The sequence below is a fragment of the Lates calcarifer genome, linkage group LG24, assembly GCF_001640805.2.
Source record: "Lates calcarifer isolate ASB-BC8 linkage group LG24, TLL_Latcal_v3, whole genome shotgun sequence".
NCBI classification, from domain to species: Eukaryota; Metazoa; Chordata; class Actinopteri; family Centropomidae; genus Lates; species Lates calcarifer.
In genome coordinates, this window is record NC_066856.1 from 13736375 (window position 1) to 13748703 (window position 12329).

The window sequence follows — 12329 nt, forward strand, 5'->3', positions numbered from 1 at the left end:
AAAAAAGGTAACATACACACACACACACACACATATATATATGGATTATCATGGTGAAATAAAGTACATTCAGGCAATTAGACGAGTGAGAATCTCCATCTGCAGAGGAAGGTCAACATTTTTATGGAATTATTGCCTACCACCGCTGACCACCACATCCTCCACTAAGTACTGATCAAATTGGACTCTGAACTTTCACAGCGACTGAGCCTCCTCCTCCTCTAATATTGCGAGAAAACCTCAGTGGCTGAAATACATGACTGATTTCATTTAAAATCCCAGCCACTCTCTCCACTGACAGAGCTGCTGAACCAAACATTTCATCTGTACAAACCTGCGAGTCTCTCCCAGATACAAACCCTCAGGGAGCATGATACAGCTTTTCTTTGTGACTTTACTACGGCTACCATTCAATCAAAGGCCTTTCATTGTAAAAAGTGGCCTTCTCCCTCCTGTTTGTGTGTGAGCCACAGTATCAGAAATAACATCCACCACCAGACAGAAGAGCAGTATAGTCTGTTTGGATTTATTATCAATCTGAATGTTACTTTTCACACAAAATATATAGTTCTCATTGAGGCTCTCAGTATATATTTCAGATAACACTATATAGGGATTTAGTAAGTCATTCATCATCTATACATTAAGGGAATAATCCGTAATGTCGCACAAAATATCACAATATACCAGTGATGGAGGGACAAACAAATTTAGCAACAAGTTCTGCTTAAATATATCATATTGTTATTATTGATATAGGATGACAGTATTTCTAAATAGAAGCAATAACTATCTTAGTTGGTAATTTCACATTTAATATTAACAGAGATGTTCATGTAACAAACAATTTGTGGTGTAAAATGTAACATCAATGAAATGAGGAATAAAAAACACCTGATATGTTGTGATAATCATGATCTGTGAGGCTTTTTTTTTCTTGAGAGCCAGAGCATCTGTGGTTCAATGTCCGGACCCAAAATACAACAATACACACACACTTCAACATCTATACATGTGATGCTGAGTATATAGTAGTTGATTCAGATCACAGAGGAGGAGAAACATGTGAGGAATTTATTTCCAAAATGCAATATGTGTCCAATACATCAATTTGTTTAGGGGCATATATTCTGTACAATATTCAGATTTTTTCAGGAATGAACTTCATTTACTTTGTTATTCTAAAAGTACTATAGTTGTGAGCTGCAATGATTAGTTGATTTATCGATTAGTGTTTATTTTTCGAGCAATGATGTCAAATATTCTTTGATTTATGCTCCTCAAATATGAGTATTTGTTGTTTTTCCTTGTCTTATATGACAGTAAATTGGATATTTTACTATTCTAGACTTGTTAGACAAAATAAGCGAAACATTACTGTGACCTCTAAGAAATTGTAGATACCATATTTTCACAATTTTTTTAACATTTCATGGACTAAATGATTAATATTTGTTATTTGCAGCTCGACTGTAGTCTGTTTTAAATGTGCGAATAGTCATTTTCTAAGCATTGGTATCAGTTTTTTGATAGGAGATAGCTCATTTTGGAACAAAAATCTTCACTTGACATCACGTAAACATCTCGTCAGTGGCACTAGAACGGTATGTTCAGGAACAACATCACAGTTATAGAGGACCAGGGATCATATTGACAGAAAGTCTCACAGTAGGAGTGAGGATCTAAGCTCCATCAGATTAGATCAGGCCCCACTTGCCGAATCACTAGAGCGACACAGATCATAGATCGACAGTCGTACTCTGAGGCAAAATTTGCGAATATGGATCCAGGTGAGATATCTGGCACGACATTCATAAGTATACAGTATATATAGAGGTGAAGAGGAGGCAGAGACAGAAGAGAGAGAAACAGAGCGAGGAGAAGGAAGGGCAGAGAGAGTTGTCAGTCTTGAGTGGGCAGAGGAAACCGGTGCTCAGCGAGCGAGAAGACGGTGGAGGGGGGGGGTATGATGCCTTCACTGAGGAAGTGCTTTCAGGATGGCATTCACCTCCTCTGCCACGGCTGTCAGCGCAAACTCAAACTGCTCCTGAAGAGGAGGAGGAGGAGGATAGGATAAAGGGTGGGAAGGAAGGGAAGGAAGGAAAAAAGTTTTAGTGTGTACAAGTGTGTAATGGCTCAAGAATGCTATTGCAGAATGACTGGCAACTGCCGCCTCCTGCTCTTCCTCCATCTCTCCTGACCCTGCTGAGGATACATGTGACCACAGACTCGAGGTGAATGTGAGGCACTCTCTGAGCTTTCAACTCGGGAGCGTGTGCACACCCCTGCTCCCGCCATCGATCCAGCCAGGTGTGTCTTAAAATGGAGCTTTTGAGTCAAGCTGTCTCTCAGCTCTCTCTGTGTGTACGTGCATTTTGTTTTTGAATCTGACTCACGGTTTTTCCCTGAGGAGCCCAAAAGGGGCTGATTGATGTTTGCCCCATGGACCTGGTGTTTTTATATTCCGCTCCTCTCCCCAGGCTGCAGGCCACGGGGTCCTTTCACAGAGAAAATGTACGGAGGAGTTTGGAGGGAACGGTCTTTAGATGTGTCAACACACAGCCTGCCATAGTCTGGCCTGAGGATAGGCTAAATCAATACGAAAGAGCCACTGGTGGCCGTGCCTTTCACTATACAGTGCAGATTATCTGGAGTGTTCATGTTTACTATTTTTATGTGCCTTCTGATGTTGTGATGCAGCCAGAAAATATGTAAGTATATCCATCTATATCTATATGTGCCTATATCCAATCCCAAGTTGGGTTGGGTTTCTGTGTATTAAAAAAAGCTACTTTTAAAACCAAGGTTTGTGCTGTTCACAATCAGGCCACTGGGGGGAGATCAATCTCTGCTTGACTGATCAGAGATAGATGGCTAGTAAGGAGGAAAAAATGGTCAGACATGCTGTAATTAGTGCATGGTGATGTCTGTCAAAAGGAGTAACCAGAAAAAGAAGAGAAATGAATGCTTGCTCTCTCTTTTTTTTGCAAGCTCCAAAAATAAAGTGGCAACATCATGAAGAGGGAAAAAAAGATAATTGGTTGTCCAATCCTTGAAACCTAACTCTAAATTTCATACCTCATTACAATCTAATTTCTGTGTAGACCCAGCATGAAGCCACAAAGTGGAATCAACAATATTCCAATATAATTTCACTTAGACTTGTCAGAAAATGAAAAAAAGAGAGAAAAAGAGAGAAAGCTTTTCTGCACTGAACAGAGCAGGGCTGTAAAAGCAGCATTAATGAACCATCCAGGAACACTGGAGTCTGTTAGCAAGCAGCTTCCATAAATATTATCACCCACCGCTGCATGAGGTTCGCCTTTATTATTATTATTATTGTTCCTCTAAATTACAAGAGCGAAACAAAACTTGACTTCCTGCCTATTATTTGCATTAGTGGGTGAGAGAAAATGCTTTGTACACACCCTAAACTATTTTCCAAAATGGTGTGAGGTGCAGGGCCCTCTGTGATATAAACTGTTAAGATTAAAGAGTTTCAGCAGCAGTATGAAATCTACAGTAATAAACACATAAGGTCTATGAGCTGGGAGTTATAATTAAATCAAGTCATTTTTCTAGAATAAAACCCAAAAGTTGATGGTTTCAGCTTCTTACACACGAGGATTTGATGCTTTTTCTGTTTTATATCAGTTAATTGAATATATTTCTCTCTCTTTGTGTGTTTATCCTGTGATAGAAACCAAGAGAACATCTTAAAATGCTGCAGTTTCATACACAAAATATTTCTGTGACAGAGGATCATGGTCAGTTTTCATGTCTCTGTATTATAAATAAGTGCGGAACAGTGAGTTTTTATCTTCTAAGACAATGTTTTTCTATTCCTGAAGCAGTTATCAATTACCACATCATTTCCCCTGATCCTGTGCACGTGAAGTAGACAATCGTCTGTTTGAATGACTGCAACCCCTCCTCCCTCCCTTCTTCCCTCCCTCCCTCCTGTCCTCCACCCCCATCTCCCCCACCTCTCTAACTCAAAGCCGGGGACCTTACCTTTGTCTGGACCATGCCAGCTCTCTGGTCTCTCAAGTGCTCCAGGGTAGCGGCAATATCAATCTCTTTAGCACCTGCAACAGACCGAAAATTGGACTGAGTTCAAAGCAGCGGAGTAATCCAGCTCACATCTGTCAATCTCTCTTTATACTGGGCTCCCTTTGGAACAGCGCAGCGATTGAAAATTATTACATTCATCCCTCGAAAGAGTTGGACGTAAGCCAGACTGTTTCTCGATAAAATATGCAAGAGGATATTTTTGGGGTCTGGGAAATGTGCAATAATGCATTCAAAAAACGCTAAGCGCTGGCTTCTCTGTGAGAATCTTGTTCAAAAATTGGTTTAGATTTTGTCCAAGTATAAAGTCTGCTGAGAGCTTTTTGATACAACAATATCTGAGCGTGTGTGCGTGCATGCATGTTATGTGTATATCTGAGAATCATCAAACTCTAATTAAAATGATTTATAGCCTTAGCAGCAGCCATGCTGATGATTAACCCATGCAACAGTTGCTTGCCTTCAATAGTGATCAGTTGCTGTTGAGTCAGTTTGGGCTGATGTTAATCAGGAACTCTTACTCTACTTTCAGATTTATGGATTTCCAGGAGCACACCAGAGGTGATTTGAGAAAACCGACACGGAGAAGTAGAGAGAGAGAGAGAGAGAGAGAGAGAGAGAGAGAGAGAGAGAGAGAGAGAGAGAGAGAGAGAGAGAGAAAACCCCTGAACTCTCAAGATGTTTTTGAAAATGAAGCAGAGAAAGGAAGCAAGAGAGATAGAGCAAGAGTAAAGATGTATGTATGCGTGTGGGTGAGAGAGAGAGAAAAAGAGGGATTTAATGCAGCTGGACTTAGTACTCAAAGTACTCCAGTGCTCCGACAAGACTTTCATGTCTCAGAAGGGCTGGATTCCAAAGTTAAGCTGAAGAGAGGCTCTCCGACCAAAAGAAAAAAGCTTTGGAGAGTGAGATTATGTTCATTTTATACATTCGGTTCTGAAGCAGGAAACAAAAGGTTATAAAGAGACTGGGTGGCACCTTTCATCGCCGGGGACAACGGTGTGCTCGTCACTGAACTACATGAACCGTCCATCCAGGATGGGTCAGTCTTATTACTGCTGTACAGACAGTGAAGGGAAGGTCTGCATCAGACGCGGCTGGCCTACTAACCTGTTCTGAAGGGGGTCGGATCGCAGGAGGGGGGCATGCAGAGAGTGAGGGTAAAGGGCAGAGGTCAAAGGGTAAAGGGCAGGGGGCAGGCTAAGCTATGGAGGGTTTTAAAGTGACTTAAGGCAGCCCTTGGAAGAACACAGCTTCTGTGCAACAATAGCCACGGATAGCTTGGACATCTAAGAATGTGACAGACAAACTTCTTCTGTTTTAATTTCATAAGCCAGCAAACAAAATGACATACCTGTCTATTCAATTGTGCTTATTCTTCTCAAGCCACAACACCTGCTTTGTTGGTGGTAAGATTCCACTACAAATAGTAGTTTTCTATTTTCAAACCATCCTTGTTTTACATGTAATGATACACCCACGCTATGAAAATTCTTTTCAGGTAGCTTCTCTTGCCCAGTTGTTTTCAATTTATTTAGACTTGTGGATAATAGCTTCTTCAGGAGATGTCCATGATGACGGCAAGTTATTGTGATTTGTAGTGAATATAGGGTATATTCTTTGATAATACAATGCTAACAAGAGACCAAGTTAAGTCAAAGTTTCAGAAATTTTAGTGTAAAACTACCTGGAAATCCACATTTTACCATCCTAGTGACGTCAGGCACAGTTAGATTTGTGTTAAATAGGAGAAAATGTAGGCAATACTCATATATAGGGTACAAACTATATGATTTGTTAAGAATAAATCAATAATAAAATAAGCACATTTTTCCCATTAAATATTAAATATTGATTCAAACCATTGGAGCAACATTTGAATGTATTTTTCCTTTAAACATTTCATTTCCATGCATGTCCTATCTAAATTCATGTAGCAATTGTGATGCAGGTCAATATGGTGTGACGGTGGCTTAAATAGATAATTACTAGTGAGGGTATAGGTTTCTTTTTCATGTTCCTTTTCTCTGTTTTCTCTTTGTTCCCCTCTCTCCACTCCTAGCAGCTCCCTCCATTTCTGCCTCTGTCTTCGCTGCCTCTCCAGGCCTCAGAAAAAGTCACCCTCTAATGCATCCCCAAGACCCTCTGTGGAAAATGAGAGGCTTTAGCGTTGCCAGGGCAACACTTGAACGCAAGCAGAAAGAGTGAAAGGGAAGCCATTGATCGTTACCTTTAGCCATCCTATTGAGGACCATGTCAATCAGAATGTAAGTCCCACTCCTGCCAGCTCCATCACTGCAGAGAGTCAGAGAGAGAGAGAGAGAGAGAGAGACAGAGATCATTAAGGTGGCAGAGTGAAGCTCTGGATGCTTTAATCTCAGAGTGTTTTTCTTATAAGGAAACAAATTGCTCATTTACATCTGCATCTGCTGAGAGACTGTGGAGTATATTTAAACACAAATTAGACTATGCACACAGATACACACTGCTCCATCTGCTTAAAACCTGACATTTCAGATTGAATAAAACACTTACATGGCAAAAATCGATAAAAATCCTTAATATTCTTATGAAAATACCTGAGCAGATCTGAATATTTGATGTTCCAATAAATGTGATTATGTTAAGCCTTTGCACACGAGAGCATGTGTGGTCTTGAGACTTGCTTGGCTATTGGGGAGAGGGGAATGGTTTCTGAAGCACACTGGGGACAAAGGCTTTTAAATGCATGCACCTCAGGAGCAGAGGAGAGGTTGAGAGGCCAGGGGCGGTTCGAGAACAGCTTTTGGAGAGCCTTGCTTTTCCATTACTCCAGAGATAGTCTTATGAAAAGCCTCCCTTTGTGCCCGCCGGCCATTCAACGGCTCTGCATGTTAATTGCAAACAAGGCGTGCACATCTCTCTAATAAAGGCAAGGCCAATAAAACAGGAGAGCGGCCTGAGCACCACCGCTTCATTAATCCAGTGCTAGACACTCAGTCTGTACAGCTTCCCTCAGAGGGAGAGCGGGCTGCCTGGCCCCATGCATGACTTAACAGGATGTGACTATTAAAACTGGTCAGACAGATACCTGGTGTTTAATACAAACCAATCAAGGCCAGTTAACTAACTCAACCAAATGGGAAATGGAAGAGTCTTTGGCGTGTCTTTGTACCACACTATTTCCATACAGACACAGCCAGTGGTATAAACAGCAGCTCCAGTGGACCCAGATAGAGTAAATGGACTGAGCGGGTTTAAATAAACAGCCTCCCCCCTCCAACAACACACTCTCTATCCCAATTCAGCAGGTCAGCCACTGTCACGAGGTTCAAATAGTTATACTTGCCTGCAGTGGACAATTATCGGGCAAGATCGACCCCGGTAGCACTTGTTAACCTTTCTGGAATAAAAAAAGAGAAAATTGGATGTTATTGTTTGCTTAACAGCAAGTCGTCTTAAATGCACAGGCTTTTAAATCATACTCTGGAAACAGGATAGATTTTTTTTGCTGAGTAATAACAGTGACAATTAAAGCAAATGTGACTCATGAGGGACTTCTGCGCCGTGGTCTGGATGAAATTAATGGCTGCAATAATCAAAGGAACAAACAGAATCCTGAGAGATGCTCCCTCCTGTCAATCAATCACTTTAATTTGAGGAGAGAGAAAGAGAGAGAAACACAGAGAGAGAGAGAGAGAGAGAGAGAGAGAGAGAGAGAGAGAGAGAGAGAGAGAGAGAGAGAGAGATCCGTGTCGCACCACGTAAATAAATTGAGCATCATTTCAAACAGCATTATTGTGACATGTGGGGTGATGGATGTGGCGGTGTGATGTTGTGATTGCCGACCGCTGACGCATTAACCCTGGCCAATTATGAATGTTATACACCACAGGCACGGTGAAGGCCAACAAGCCTTTTTCACACCCCACTGTTGCCATGGAAACTGACTACACCGAGAGCTTCCGCGTCTCTCTGTTTCCCTCGTTTTTTTCCTGACCTTTCAACGACAAAATGAAAAATAAATGTTTGTACTTTTCATCATATATGTATTTTATCTAGACTGTATAGTGTTTTTTTTTAAATCAATTATACCTGTCATATGTTATTACTATTAGCAACATGTAAATAAAACAATGAATAAATATACCATAAAATAAAGGTATTTGTCAACTTCTTTCTTCAACTGTAATGCCATGACTACTTGTGATAATAATGTGTTGCTGCATATAATTATATTCTATATTGCTAAAAATACTGAAAGATATTATATTTGTATACATATTTTATATTAATTGTTGTTACTTTGTGCAATATTTTCTTCATTTTCATTACTTGTGGAACATATTTCTAGTTTCCTGTACTGACTTTTACTGCTGTATGTTGTATTTGTGCAGTTTCCTATGTGTTTGGACCTTTAGAACTATAACTGTGTTTCTCCCGTGTACTTAAATTTCAAAGCACAGGTGTGCTCTATTTGATGTAATAATGAGGTTTGAGATTTCTTTTTGCAAGGATGAAGGTCTTTAGTGACCAAAAGCCTGGCTTTATCATTTAAATTATACATTGCTAAATTATATTTCAAGTAATATACTGCTTATTTTTTTTAATGTATTTTGAGTTTGTTTTTTGTTTTTAATTTTTTTTTACATCTTAAGATATTTTAATTGGAAATATATCACTAAAATCAAAATACGTCAGAGCATACAGAGATGGTTGGAGTTCCCATGCAAGCCAGAGTAAGGAGCAGTGAGAGGAGGAGGAGGGGGGAGACAGAGAGTCAGGAGTGAGAGAAAGACAGTTTGTGCACAGGCCTGGCTGAGGAGACACAGTTTCCAATGATCACTTTTGTGACTATGCAACTGGGCTCATATTACTAGCTGCAACATCACAAAAATGACACTGGCAACCGCAAAATACCAGAGTTGGCCGAAACGGTGAAAAAAAATGTGTACAGTACTTCGCGTGGATCTCTGAGTCACATAATCAGAGAGCTTTAGATTCCCAATAACCTACAGCAGCATTAATGGAGTTACATCAAGGCAATCTAGTCATTAGGGAGATCTCAACAGCAAAGGAAAACTTATGTATGTAATCATAACACAGCTCAAACCTGCACACCAATATCATAAATAAATATAACTGCCTGCAAGCTACACCCAGTTTAATTTGAAAAAACAGCTCCAGCTCTGTCAGGAAAGGATGACATGATAACACTGCACATCCTCTTTTTTTTCTCTCATCTGCATTACAAACCGGAGGGACAGACTTCCATCCACAAATCAGATGCATCTATTCTCATTTGGAGGGCTTTTCCTATCCCTCCTGGGTTTTCCCAGAGGAGCTATTGCTTCTCTTCTGCCAGAACACATTATATGGAGAACAGAGTGAGGTTATTCAGTCACTAGCTTTCCCCCTCTCCCATGTTTTTAGTGAGACAGCTCTCATTTAATTGGGTGTTTGAATTAGGTGTTTTTTTCTTTTCTTTTCTTCCCAAGCCAAGCCAGGCAGTGCAGGGCTGTTAATTTGCTGCATCACATGTGCTGGAGGGAGGTGAGGGAAATAGGCCCAGGATGAAAGGGATAGTACAGAAACACAGTCCTTATTAGAACAACCATTCTCTAGGACACCAAAAGGCAGAGGGGCAAAAGGGAGATGGACCAGAGAGGCGCCAACAGAATACAGAATATAAAGGGAAGGTGATTAAGAACAAGCTCAGGATAAAGGCCGGTTGTAAAGGTGGAAATCTGTCTGAGATCAGCCGAGCTCCAGTGTCTGAGGCCAGCCAGCAGGATCTCCACTCTACCTGCGGAAGTCTAACAGCGTCCTTGCCGAGCTAGGGATCCCACGGTCCATCCAGGACAGGAAGTGGAACTGGGTGACAGTGCGTGTCTCGTTGGTCTGCAGATTCTTCAGGTAGAAGCTACGCACCAGGAAGTCCTCACACCAGATGTGCTCGGACACTAAGTTGACCTGAAGATGGAAAAATATACACAAGATAATTAGTTTCATCTTCATACCAGCAAACATAACTTGCATACCGTGCTGCAACCTGGGGAAAAGAAACTTTGTGCAGATGATGCTGATAATTTAAAGAGTTAGAAAACATATTTTCTGACTTACCTCTGGTGGTTTCTAGCCATGCAGATAGTTATGGTTTTATGCGTCCAGCTGTTAGGAAGCACCCACTCCCTAACTAACCATAAATCTTTGTTTCACTCAGTTTCTGTCCACATATTAAGCCTTTTTGTTCAGAAACACAGGAAGGTTTTTTTTTTTTTGTTAAGAGATAAATATACCTCTACCCTATAATATATATGATTTCTGGGGGTCTAGAGTCTTCATCTGATAGGCCACTATAAAGTGAGAGAGCAGGCTCTCATGGAGTATGCATACAATTGATGTGAGCATCAATAGTGTTTAATTTGTTTGTCATATTGATGGATTTTCCTTCTATGTTTCTCTTTTCTTCGTTATTTTTAAAAACTACAAAGAAATAGTTGCCTGTTACCTTCCTCTCACGCCTCGATGTCAGTGTTATGTTTTGTCCTCGTCACCTTTCACACCAACACCGCAGGTTCTGAGATTTCTACCACCACGGCAATAAAATTTGCACTGAATGAATTTGGTTTGCAGTGCCCTAAACTGAAAACTCAACAGCAAAGTGCACTTGCAAGAACAGCGTTCTTGTTACACAACGGCTTCATAGGGACTGTGACAGGGACTGGCTCTGTAAATTATATACATTGTTTCTGCAAAGACACATTCCTGTAAAATTTTTTAAAATGTCATTTTGCAAAGCTGCAAGGACCACAAATCAAATTAAATTCATCTTCTGGAGACAGATACATTATCTCAAAAACTTGTAGCACATAAATCTAAAACTTTCTTCATGGCTGGACACCACTGAAAAGCTCAACCTCTCACTGACGTACCTCGTATATGTGGTAGACGTCAGATCCCTCATCAGGCCAGTAGTGGTGACACTGTTTCACTCCATTTTCAGAGAGTGGGGTTAGCATGACGATGACGACGCAACCGCTCTCCCACACCATCTACACATCAGAGGAGAGATGTCAGTCATCCATCTAACATGCCCCCTTTCACAAGCATCTGTATGGAATTACAATAGCACTAATGTGTAGCAGAACTGTGCCACTAGGAGCAGCATATTGCACATTAGCATTACATGGCAGCCTTGTATTAGAGTGAAATTGATTTCTTAATCTTGGTCCAGGAAGTATGAATAAATGTCACCTCTCCACGTGTGACAAATGATAAATGTTGGGTCGAGCAGCAGGAGGGCGCGTCATGTGTCGCCCTCTCTCAGTCGCCGGAGCGAGATCACAACATCTACTGTGCTGCTGCTCCATTTCATCTTATCACAATCTAATGTGTCCTTGGGAAAAAATACAAGCCCACGGCAGCCATTAGGAAAATGAGGAGGAAACACAGGTTTTATGATTGCTATAAAAACACAATGGCCCTGACTATACACTAATCACAAGCTTCTGTGATCCAGCCCAGTGGACACATTACACGCCAACTGTGCCAACTGTGCCAGGATGTGATGAGATTAGGCAAGGTGATAATGTGAGGGAATATTACACATTTAGTCTTGTAAGGTTTGGCAAATATTTGCAGGTAGTGAGGAAAAACTGCATTCTTATTTTCCATTTTCAGCCATCATTTGTGTGTGTGTGTGTGTGTGTGTGTGTGTGTGTGTGTGTGTGTGTGTGTGTGTGTTTAAAAAAAAAACTATACATCATTTGTACACAAAAAGCCTGAAAATGACCAAAATTGCTGCTCTGTGAACTCATGCTGATTGGGTTTTTTGCATTGAATTCTGAGGAGAAGTGAGCAGGAAAGCAAGGCCTAGCAGAGCTAAGGTAATAGCCAGGGAAGGAGGGGAGACGGCTTGAGGAGTGAAGGATGAAGGCATGGAGGAATGAGGAGTGGAGGATTAGAGCAGAGCCGCCTTTCAGAGCGCTGCCTGGGGCCAGTGTGGATTAGATAGGACAGAGCAAAAAGATTTGCCTCCTGCACAGTCCATTTGCATGAGAGTGCCAGTGTTTCCCCTGTTTGTTTACTTTTAATGGAGGGAAAGAGTGTTGTTTTTTTTGTTTTCCTCCTCCAAGGTTAACCATATTGAATAATGAATGGTTACTCCTTATTCCCAGACACAAAAGTGATGTTCAGTGTGTCAGTCAATCTGTGTCTAATTTTCCATTATTTCCAGGCTTAATTGGGAAAGATTTGGAGTTGAGTTCATGGCTAAA

At 40.9% G+C, this 12329-nt stretch overlaps 1 protein-coding gene across 1 annotated transcript in view; it reads right to left on the reverse strand.

Moving 5' to 3' along the window:
• Positions 1-505: 505 nt before the first annotated feature.
• Positions 506-12329, reverse strand: part of ptprn2 (protein tyrosine phosphatase receptor type N2) — a 118301-nt gene continuing 106477 nt past the window's right edge. Inside the window, exons 17-22 of the mRNA XM_018695371.2 lie at positions 10986-11105; positions 9857-10023; positions 7400-7453; positions 6302-6366; positions 4015-4088; positions 506-2047 (exon numbers count right to left, since the gene is read on the reverse strand). Of these exons, the coding sequence (XP_018550887.1) occupies positions 1976-2047; positions 4015-4088; positions 6302-6366; positions 7400-7453; positions 9857-10023; positions 10986-11105 (552 nt within the window). The 3' untranslated portion in view covers positions 506-1975. The remainder of the gene's footprint in view (positions 2048-4014; positions 4089-6301; positions 6367-7399; positions 7454-9856; positions 10024-10985; positions 11106-12329) is intronic.